Source organism: Telmatherina bonti (assembly GCF_933228915.1).
Source record: "Telmatherina bonti genome assembly, chromosome: 17".
Taxonomy (NCBI): domain Eukaryota; kingdom Metazoa; phylum Chordata; class Actinopteri; order Atheriniformes; family Telmatherinidae; genus Telmatherina; species Telmatherina bonti.
In genome coordinates this window covers 39,943,889-39,954,991 of record NC_136615.1, presented here as the reverse complement: position 1 = coordinate 39,954,991, position 11,103 = coordinate 39,943,889, and the positions used below count along the sequence as shown (strand labels likewise).

Below are 11,103 nucleotides of genomic sequence, written 5' to 3'. Positions count from 1 at the left end.
TCGTCACCCCGCCACTCTGCCATGTCTAACCTGGGCCAGCCTCTGCTGACTCTCTGGATCTCCCGGAGTGGCAACGGCACGTTTCGTTTCTTCGATCAGGTTGGCCGACTTATCCATGACGTCAGCGGCACAATCCAGCACAGCGCCGCGCGCTGCCAGGTCGTCGGTGGTGGCGGCGACTCCTCTGGCCGCCGAGGCGAGGGACTTCAGGGTCTGGGCCATGTCTCTGGCGGACATACCTGATCCAGCAGAGAGATGTGGAGATCAAAACTGTCCTGAATCACATTAAATCCGGGATGTTGGGATGAGGAGAAGCATCAGGGACCATAACGTCCTGGATTTTAGCAAATGACCAAATCCAACAACAGACCCGACATTAAGACTGTAAACTCAGGCTGTATTCATGTCTGGAAAAATGATCCCCTCCTGATGGACAGCGGCTTGAAGCTTCTGGACAGGGCGGAAAAGTATCCGTCTTGTAATGTTACTGACCAGAAGTCCACCGCATCATCAGAACAAGTTGCTTAACTTGTTCATTTTTTCCTGAAACTCAGTGAAAACACCAAAGCTGTCATCATGGGTGTCTAAGTTTACATTACTGTAACGTGTTTTCTGAATTAGCAGCAGCTGATAAATGTATTTAAAATGACTTATGTTTCTTTTATACTTACATTTATAGTTACTCTCCATAAATCTAAATGAGGAAAATCCCAATAAAAATAACTTTAAATTAACTTTAAAAATCCAATAATCTAAAGAAATGAAATGAAAAATACGTTTTTTTCCCAAAGGGAAATTCAATGAGTGATAATATAACTATGATGAATATTTGAGCCAGTTGTTACAACCAGCAGAACGAGGCCTCTGCTTCGGCTTCTTCCTCCATGTTTGACCCACCGATGTAGTTCTCGTTTCCCTGGGCGGCTTCGCTCAGCAGCTGGGCGATTCCCGAAGTCACCGCCTTACTGCTGCTTCCCAGGTCCTGGGAGCATTTGTCCAGCTGATGGATAAACAGGAGGGAACACAGTGTTGTTTACAATCATTACAGTTCATTAGTGTGTGTGTGTGTGTGTGTGTGTGTGTGTGTGTGTGTGTGTGCGCGCTTCACCGTCTCTCCAGGCAGCGGTTTGAGTTTTCCTTCCTTAGCAGAAACTTTGGCCTCCTGGATGTCTTTCTCCAGATCTCTGACCATGGTCAGAGCATTATCAATCTCCAGCTGACCACAAGCATCCTGAGCCTGAGGAACAAAAACACCATGAAATCCCTGATTTCCAGCCAACGTCTCTCATCATGCAGCAGAAAATGAATGATTTCTGTTGCTCCGATCTTAGTTAACTTCATGAGTCTGACTTCTTTAAAAGATAAAACATTTTCTCACAGTATCACATCTTGGGGTTGTAAGTGTGGACAGGTTTGCTGCCGTTTTAGCTCCAAAAAGTTTGTTTCTTCATACTTTAACCTTTATTTATGTGATTTGTTTGTTGTGATTCTGTAGAAACTGTAGTTTCCTGGCAATACATGCATAAAAATAAGTTCTGTTTAAAAAGGAACATACAACCCACGTATAAGGCCAGACATGAGTCGTAAAGCATAAAGAGCAACCAGAAGAAGAAAACAGCATTTATCACTAACAGAACCTTGTAGAATAACAAACAGATCAGCAGTGACCATGGTTTTTCTCATCTGCACATCACTCTCTCACATCTTGGCGTTCAGGAGGAAAATATTTAAATACAACGGAAACTACACTTTTCATCTTTTACACTTATTTCTGCAACCATTTACCTCCTATCCTCACTAAACCACCTCCAGCTCAGCTGCTTATCTGCTTATCTAACTATATAAAAATATAAATCCAATTAAATTGACATATTCATGACTCTGATGTTTTGTTATGAAGATAATTCATTGTTGTCTTTTTAAGCTCTCTGATTGGTGGAAACACCATTTTCCGGTGTAAATAGAGGTCTCTTAGCAACATGGTTAGTGATGAAGATGTGATAAATAATGGTGTTACCATGGCTCACAGTGAATTTACCACCCAGTCTCTCTAAACACGACATGTTGTGTCTGGATTGTAAGCCTGGATGGATGGAAATGTCTAGAAAACCTACATAGATCAGAAAGGGTAAATTCACCCCACACATCAGGGGTCCCTGGACCCAATTTAAATATTCTCAGGCTGGATGCCGATGGTGGTATTCTGATGGTTACCATGGAGACGTGATGTTCAGTACCTTCTGCGAGGCAGTCCGAAGCTCGGCCAGAGTGCTGGCGAGGTTCTTGGCACACTGGCTGAGCTGCATGGCCGAAGCCTGGTCACTGATGGTAGGAACTGTGGCTTTAGCGGCTGTAACCATCTTCGTACCCGGCTGTGGAGGACACAAAGACATTTTGGTTTCATTTGGATTTCCATTAACATGGGTGTGGATGAAGGCTGTGGAAATCACCTGCAGAAAATTCTGACTGGCACTGATGAGGGCGAGCTGAGCGCTGGGACTGTCCGGCTGAGACTGGCTGCCTCGGACGCCCTGGACCAGCTGCGGGATCTGCTCTGCCACCACCTGCTCACACAGGACATCATCTCCCATAAAGGATTTCATCTCTGACGTAAAACCAGACTTTTCCTCTAAACACTGAATGTTTCACTATAAGCGATACATGTTTCTGAGACCCGTCAAAACCTTTGCTTCCAATTCAGCTGTAAACAATCTGACGCCTCTCTTCTGCCCCTAGTGGACACCGTTGGAACTGCCATTTAGTTATTTATTGTTTAAGCTGCATGACAAGAGGAAACAACAACATGGTGGATGTCCACCATTCTCCTCCTTTGGTTCAGGGTTACCTTCTTTTTCATTAAAACTCGAGGATGTTACCAAACCGCTATGACATCACGCTATTAAACATCTGACCAACATATCGCTGTTCAGATACAGGGTTTAGGCTTTGCTACAGGGTAAAGGTGCTGCTGTGGAAACGCCTATTATGTTATATTATATTATAGTATATTATAATATACTATAATATAACATAATATAATATAATATAATATTTTATATTATATGATATAATATTATAATTTAGTAGTAGTAGTTTACTGGTTAGCATGCAGATTTGTTTACCTTGCAGCCCTGTAGTTTACTGGTTAGCATGCAGATATGTTTACCTTGCAGCCCTGGAGTTTACTGGTTAGCATGCAGATATGTTTACCTTGCAGCCCTGTAGTTTACTGGTTAGCATGCAGATATGTTTACTTTGCAGCCCTGGAGTTTACTGGTTAGCATGCAGATATGTTTACCTTGCAGCCCTGGAGTTTACTGGTTAGCATGCAGATATGTTTACCTTGCAGCCCTGTAGTTTACTGGTTAGCATGCAGATATGTTTACCTTGCAGCCCTGTAGTTTACTGGTTAGCATGCAGATATGTTTACCTTGCAGCCCTGTAGTTTACTGGTTAGCATGCAGATATGTTTACCTTGCAGCCCTGGAGTTTACTGGTTAGCATGCAGATATGTTTACCTTGCAGCCCTGTAGTTTACTGGTTAGCATGCAGATATGTTTACCTTGCAGCTCTGTAGTTTACTGGTTAGCATGCAGATATGTTTACCTTGCAGCCCTGTAGTTTACTGGTTAGCATGCAGATATGTTTACCTTGCAGCCCTGTAGTTTACTGGTTAGCATGCAGATATGTTTACTTTGCAGCCCTGTAGTTTACTGGTTAGCATGCAGATATGTTTACCTTGCAGCCCTGTAGTTTACTGGTTAGCATGCAGATATGTTTACCTTGCAGCCCTGGAGTTTACTGGTTAGCATGCAGATATGTTTATTTTGCAGCCCTGTAGTTTACTGGTTAGCATGCAGATATGTTTACCTTGCAGCCCTGTAGTTTACTGGTTAGCATGCAGATATGTTTACCTTGCAGCCCTGGAGTTTACTGGTTAGCATGCAGATATGTTTACCTTGCAGCCCTGTAGTTTACTGGTTAGCATGCAGATATGTTTACCTTGCAGCCCTGTAGTTTACTGGTTAGCATGCAGATATGTTTACCTTGCAGCCCTGTAGTTTACTGGTTAGCATGCAGATATGTTTACCTTGCAGCCCTGTAGTTTACTGGTTAGCATGCAGATATGTTTACCTTGCAGCCCTGTAGTTTACTGGTTAGCATGCAGATATGTTTACTTTGCAGCCCTGGAGTTTACTGGTTAGCATGCAGATATGTTTACCTTGCAGCCCTGGAGTTTACTGGTTAGCATGCAGATATGTTTACCTTGCAGCCCTGTAGTTTACTGGTTAGCATGCAGATATGTTTACCTTGCAGCCCTGTAGTTTACTGGTTAGCATGCAGATATGTTTACCTTGCAGCCCTGTAGTTTACTGGTTAGCATGCAGATATGTTTACCTTGCAGCCCTGTAGTTTACTGGTTAGCATGCAGATATGTTTACCTTGCAGCCCTGTAGTTTACTGGTTAGCATGCAGATATGTTTACCTTGCAGCCCTGTAGTTTACTGGTTAGCATGCAGATATGTTTACTTTGCAGCCCTGGAGTTTACTGGTTAGCATGCAGATATGTTTACCTTGCAGCCCTGGAGTTTACTGGTTAGCATGCAGATATGTTTACCTTGCAGCCCTGTAGTTTACTGGTTAGCATGCAGATATGTTTACCTTGCAGCCCTGGAGTTTACTGGTTAGCATGCAGATATGTTTACCTTGCAGCCCTGTAGTTTACTGGTTAGCATGCAGATATGTTTACTTTGCAGCCCTGGAGTTTACTGGTTAGCATGCAGATATGTTTACCTTGCAGCCCTGTAGTTTACTGGTTAGCATGCAGATATGTTTACCTTGCAGCCCTGTAGTTTACTGGTTAGCATGCAGATATGTTTACCTTGCAGCCCTGTAGTTTACTGGTTAGCATGCAGATATGTTTACCTTGCAGCCCTGGAGTTTACTGGTTAGCATGCAGATATGTTTACCTTGCAGCCCTGTAGTTTACTGGTTAGCATGCAGATATGTTTACCTTGCAGCCCTGGAGTTTACTGGTTAGCATGCAGATATGTTTACTTTGCAGCCCTGTAGTTTACTGGTTAGCATGCAGATATGTTTACTTTGCAGCCCTGTAGTTTACTGGTTAGCATGCAGATATGTTTACCTTGCAGCCCTGTAGTTTACTGGTTAGCATGCAGATATGTTTACCTTGCAGCCCTGTAGTTTACTGGTTAGCATGCAGATATGTTTACCTTGCAGCCCTGTAGTTTACTGGTTAGCATGCAGGTATGTTTACCTTGCAGCCCTGGAGTTTACTGGTTAGCATGCAGATATGTTTACCTTGCAGCTCTGTAGTTTACTGGTTAGCATGCAGATATGTTTACCTTGCAGCCCTGGAGTTTACTGGTTAGCATGCAGATATGTTTACTTTGCAGCCCTGTAGTTTACTGGTTAGCATGCAGATATGTTTACCTTGCAGCCCTGTAGTTTACTGGTTAGCATGCAGATATGTTTACCTTGCAGCCCTGGAGTTTACTGGTTAGCATGCAGATATGTTTACCTTGCAGCCCTGGAGTTTACTGGTTAGCATGCAGATATGTTTACTTTGCAGCCCTGTAGTTTACTGGTTAGCATGCAGATATGTTTACCTTGCAGCTCTGTAGTTTACTGGTTAGCATGCAGATATGTTTACCTTGCAGCCCTGTAGTTTACTGGTTAGCATGCAGATATGTTTACCTTGCAGCTCTGTAGTTTACTGGTTAGCATGCAGATATGTTTACCTTGCAGCTCTGTAGTTTACTGGTTAGCATGCAGATATGTTTACCTTGCAGCCCTGTAGTTTACTGGTTAGCATGCAGATATGTTTACCTTGCAGCCCTGGAGTTTACTGGTTAGCATGCAGATATGTTTACCTTGCAGCCCTGGAGTTTACTGGTTAGCATGCAGATATGTTTACCTTGCAGCCCTGGAGTTTACTGGTTAGCATGCAGATATGTTTACCTTGCAGCTCTGGACCAGCTGCTGTTGGGCGGCCTGGTTCTTGTTGGAGGTGGCAGCATGCTGAGCTGCAGCTATTGTCTGAGTAGCAGCAGCTGCCGCTTGTTTGGCTGCATTCTGGTCAAAAACAGGACAAACATGTCTGTCAGCAGGAAACCATTCAAAAAACTAAAATAAATATTTCTGGATGTTTCAATTATTTATCTATTCATTTATCAACCCGATTGGGCTCAAACACATACACAGGGAATGACAGAAATATAAAATGTCAGACAAATCTAAACAATCAAAATAAACTCTCCAACATTAGTCTTACTGGGTAATGTTCACTGATTAGTGATCGCAGGACTGCTAAAACATTATTGATGGTTCAATAAAAAAAAGGCTGTTTCAACAAAGTTTGAAAAACAAAAACTGGAAAAAATGATGGCAGTGGAATAATTATCAACAACAAAATTCAGATCAGTTGATATAAATTAATTTCTGGAATCAAACCAGAATGTTGCCTAGCGACGGCGGAAACTCCTGCTGACATCCCAGAATATTCACTAAACCTGAATATGTTGTTTATTTTAAACTATGGGTTATAATGGAGCCCAAAGACTTAGAAACGGCCCTTCAGGACCAACATGTTCATGTTTATACTGGTTTAACTGGGCTGGTTCACCACTAAGCATCAAGGTGCCGAGACTCCAGAAAGAGACCAGAACCTGAACTGTCGGTGTGAAAGCATGAAGTAGACTGGAGTTGCTGTTTTTACCTCTAACTTGTTGATCAGTCGTTTCTTGATGGCATTCTGGGCTGCGGCATTGGTCGCCATGCGGAGGCCTTCAGCAGCCTCGCGCAGCTTCTGCTGCTGCTCCTCGCTGTCCGGGTTAGCAGCTGCACCCTGGACGGAAGCTCAGAAAACTCAGCCGATATTGTAAAGACAAAGCAAACTGAAAGCATGTGAGGATGTTCTAACCTTAGCAGCCTCCACCATCTTGGCGGTGGCGTCAGCCAGCAGTTTGGCAGCTGAAAGGAGTTTGCGTGAGTTCTCCAGGTCCGACTCGCCCTCTGCGTCCATTTTGATGGCGTTGACCAAATCAGAGGTGGCCTGGGCCAGGATCCGAGCCTGGCGGACCATCTCGCCTGATGTGGAGAGGGAAGAAAATCACCAGTTAACCATATAACATAAAAACCATTCCTCCGCTGTCATGTGAGCCAATTAAAAGGCAACAAACAGCATTTTGGACTATCGAGTGATGGAGGACCAACAACACCCCGACAATCTCCTGTCCAATCAGAGGTCAGGATGGATGATAACACCTCTAATCAGTATTACAAATAACTGAACACTGATTCCCATTAATTAGAAATTGTTCCATTTTTTCAGCCAACTTCAATGTTTTGTTACAAATGTTTTCATAATAGGAGACAAGATATTGACAAATGAGTTCAATTAAACACGCAGTTTCAATAAATGTGTCCATTTAATCAATATTTTTCCATTTATTCAATTGATTTAAATTCTCAAACCTTTTATGCGATTGTCATGAGCAGAATTACAGCGATTATTAGTTCTGAGTGTCAGCTAAGATTAATTTTTTAATAATTCCACAGCCTTAGTCAGAAGTCACCTTTCAGAAGGAACAAGGTGGAAATGAAATGTTTTACATCCTTCATGTTACATAACGATGATCCCAGACTCACCAGCGTCTCCCATGGAGCTGAAGATGTTCTCCGTTACATCCAGGATGCGGTCGGTGGCCTCACCGTGACGGCCAATCGGATGTCCTCCGCTGGCGTACTGTTTGATGTGCTGCAGCAGCTCATTGAGAGCCTGAGTGACGCCCGTGGCAGCCACGCCCACCTGCTTCAGGAGACCCTCGTCCTTGGTGGCCCACTGCGACGCCTCCACGCAGCCCTCCACCGACTTGGCCACCAGCTTTCCAGCTTCGATCAGCTGCTCCTGGCAGACCGGGGAGCTGATGGTTGGAGCCACCACCTTCATGGGACAGAAGAAGAAGACAAGCTCAGACTTGGAGAAGCGCCCCCCCTCTCAGCCTTTAGAGGTGGAAAACTCACCCTGGTGCAGGCCACCAGCTGAGATGTGGACAGAGCGCACTGAGTGGCCGCTGCAATGACCCGGTTCTGCTGGGCCGAGTCCTCCGTCTTCTGGGCCACGTTCTTGGCTTTGAGCACCAGCGCGGCGGCGGCGTTAGCCACAGCTTTAGCTAGCTGCATCAACATGTCCTGGAAACACGGCAGAGACAAGATGATGATGATGAACAACACGGAGAACAAAGGAACGATTCCCAAAGCCAGATCTTACGTGAAGTTGCTACATCTAAACGATTTGATTCAGGGTCAATAAGCGGGCTGATCAGGAGAGCCAATCAGGTATCAGAGAGACCATCTCATCTGCATCTACTGATCAATACCATCCCCTAAAGGTTCTGATTGGATCACTTAGTTTCCAGTGAAATACTGATTCACATTAAATCATTTTGCGTAGTAATCAAATATATTCAAATAAAACTAGAAATAAAAATATCATGAAATTAAAACAAAACTTTTTTTTCAATTCTGGAAAAAAGTTATAATCAATTATTAAAATATTTAAATTTCCTGAACTGCTGCTTATGTTAATCATGTGATCACAGGTATGACTCAGCAGAATAAGGGTTGTCACAAAAAAGAGAAACCCTGACTCATCATTCCAAAGGAAAATGTTCAGAATGATTAAAGCTACGATCTGATCCTGCTGCAGGAATTTTCTCCGCGATCATTCGGATTGATGACACTCCTGAACCAAATCAGTGCTTCTGGATCATTACCTGGTTGTAAGCAGGCGAATTATTAAAACTTACATTCATATCAGCTGTTTCAATGTTCAAGACTTTTTCAATGAGCTACAAGCCCATTTCCAATTAATGTCAAGTAAAACGTAAATAAAAACAGAATAAAATCCTTTGCAAATCCTGTTGAATCTTTATTCAGTGTAACACACCAGATATTTCATGCTCATACTGAGAAGCTTTACTGTTTTTTACAACATGTTCCAGTAAAGCTGGAACAGGGTCAGCAGAAGACTGGAAGAGTTGAGGAAGACGCCTGTTTGGATCGTTCTACAGGTTGACTGATAACAGGTGAACGTCATGTTTGGGTATAAAAGGAGCATCTCTTTGTCTTCCATTAGCAAGGCGAGGTTCACCACTTTGAAAGAAGAACGTTTCTCAGCGTACAACTGCAGCATCACCTACAGTCCCTAGTATCAAGAAAAGAAGAATCTGGAGAAAACTCTGTATGGCACAAAGTCCAAAATCAATGAAAGACACTGATTTTGGACATGCGGATCGTTGTCAGAATGGTGAAACGAATCAACCTACAACCGCTTCATCCTCCTTACTTATGAAGATTCTGCCAGTCCTCCAGCCTTGCAGATATCATATGCTTCAGGATGAACCATTGGATATATGACACGATGGATCTCTCAGTTGTCACGAATGCCAACATATATCTTCTGGGTCATGACTTAGAAAGTATGAGAACAGCTGGTGTAAAGAATAACACCACGTGGGCTCGGGAAGACCTCAGAAAACCATCGTCATTTGACAGAGTTCATCGTTACGTCTACATGTGCAAGTTAAAAATGTACCATGCAAAGCCAGGTATCCAGAAACAACCCTGGCTTCTACGACTCGAGCTCATCTCACGTGGACTGATGCAATGTGGTCTGACAAGGCCACAAGTGGTGTTGTCCAAACCAAAAACAAAAAGGACTTTCCAGAGATGAGAAAGGGCTGTTTTCACTGAGAAAACAACACAGCACCTGGACAGAAGCACAACAAAGAACCGGCTACCGTCCCTCCAGCAAGACAACGTCCACAACCGTTGATAAGTGAGAAAGAAGTTGTGTAGTCCAACCAGAAGAAGGTAAGCTGCTGGAGGCAGTAGCCCCCCTGAATACCGAGGCCCTCAAAGAGCCAGGAGCAGCCGTCCTCACAACCAGGGCATGTTGCAACCGTAGCCAGAGCCGCCACATGCCAAGGAGGGATGGGGGGCAGCAGGATACCACAGACGAAAAGAATTCCACCTACCAAGCTGTAGTTCCCAGATGCTTACTGTTAAAATAAAAGGAGACGTAAACCCTTTCCTGGAACCTGCTGATTAAAGGTTCTCAGGTGGAACATTAAATATGTCGTCTATGTGGTGGATTCAGCTGAATGAAGGTGATTGGAACTTCATTGGAACTGGGGTTGTTTTTCAGCTGGTTTTAAGCTTTCGCTCAGGAAGTTTGTTTTATCCCTAATTTAATCATTGATTAAGCCCACAGAGTGAAGAGATTGTCTCCAGGTCCCGTTAGTTACCAGTATGGGACAGAAAGAGGGGGTTCTCCACCTGGGACCCCCGAAGGAGCCACGAAGCTGTTGGACATATTCATAAATCAGACAAAGTTTCATCACAAAGATAACTTGAACCCATTAAAACATTCGGTTGTCTTCATTCCATGATAACTTCTAAACAAGTCATGTGATGCGTTCCAGTGGACTCACCTGGAACTGTGGATCGGTGTCCGTCTCTCCGATGTGAGACAGCAGCTCTCCGCCGGCCTGACCCACGTTTCCTGCAGCCTGCAGGAGGTTCTGGCGAGGCTGAAACACAGAGGACATGACGGAGCTGACGGAGGACATGACGGAGATGGAGGAGGACATGACGGAGCTGACGGAGGACATGACGGAGATGGAGGAGGACATGACGGAGCTGACGGAGGACATGACGGAGGTGGAGGAGGACATGACGGAGATGGAGGAGGACATGACGGAGATGGAGGAGGACATGATGGAGCTGACGGAGGACATGACGGAGCTGACGGAGGACATGACGGAGGTGAGGGAGGACCTGATGGAGGTGAGGGAGGACATGACGGAGGTGGAGGAGGACATGACGGAGCTGACGGAGGACATGACGGAGGTGGAGGAGGACATGACGGAGGTGGAGGAGGACATGACGGAGCTGACGGAGGACATGACGGAGGTGGAGGAGGACATGACGGAGGTGAGGGAGGACCTGATGGAGGTGAGGGAGGACATGACGGAGGTGGAGGAGGACATGACGGAGCTGACGGAGGACATGACGGAG

General features: G+C 44.5%; 1 protein-coding gene across 2 annotated transcripts in view; it reads right to left on the bottom strand.

Annotated features, from left to right (window-relative positions):
- tln1 (talin 1) overlaps positions 1-11,103 on the bottom strand; it is a 170,198-nt gene that overhangs the window by 109,220 nt on the left and 49,875 nt on the right. For both annotated transcript variants that reach the window (XM_079256574.1, XM_079256575.1), the window contains exons 18-28: positions 10,518-10,616; positions 8,047-8,214; positions 7,672-7,966; positions 6,944-7,110; positions 6,740-6,868; positions 5,983-6,096; positions 2,451-2,564; positions 2,238-2,372; positions 1,109-1,237; positions 898-1,000; positions 31-239 (exon numbers count right to left, since the gene is read on the bottom strand). In XM_079256574.1, coding sequence (XP_079112700.1) covers positions 31-239; positions 898-1,000; positions 1,109-1,237; positions 2,238-2,372; positions 2,451-2,564; positions 5,983-6,096; positions 6,740-6,868; positions 6,944-7,110; positions 7,672-7,966; positions 8,047-8,214; positions 10,518-10,616 — 1,662 coding nt within the window. The remainder of the gene's footprint in view (positions 1-30; positions 240-897; positions 1,001-1,108; positions 1,238-2,237; positions 2,373-2,450; positions 2,565-5,982; positions 6,097-6,739; positions 6,869-6,943; positions 7,111-7,671; positions 7,967-8,046; positions 8,215-10,517; positions 10,617-11,103) is intronic.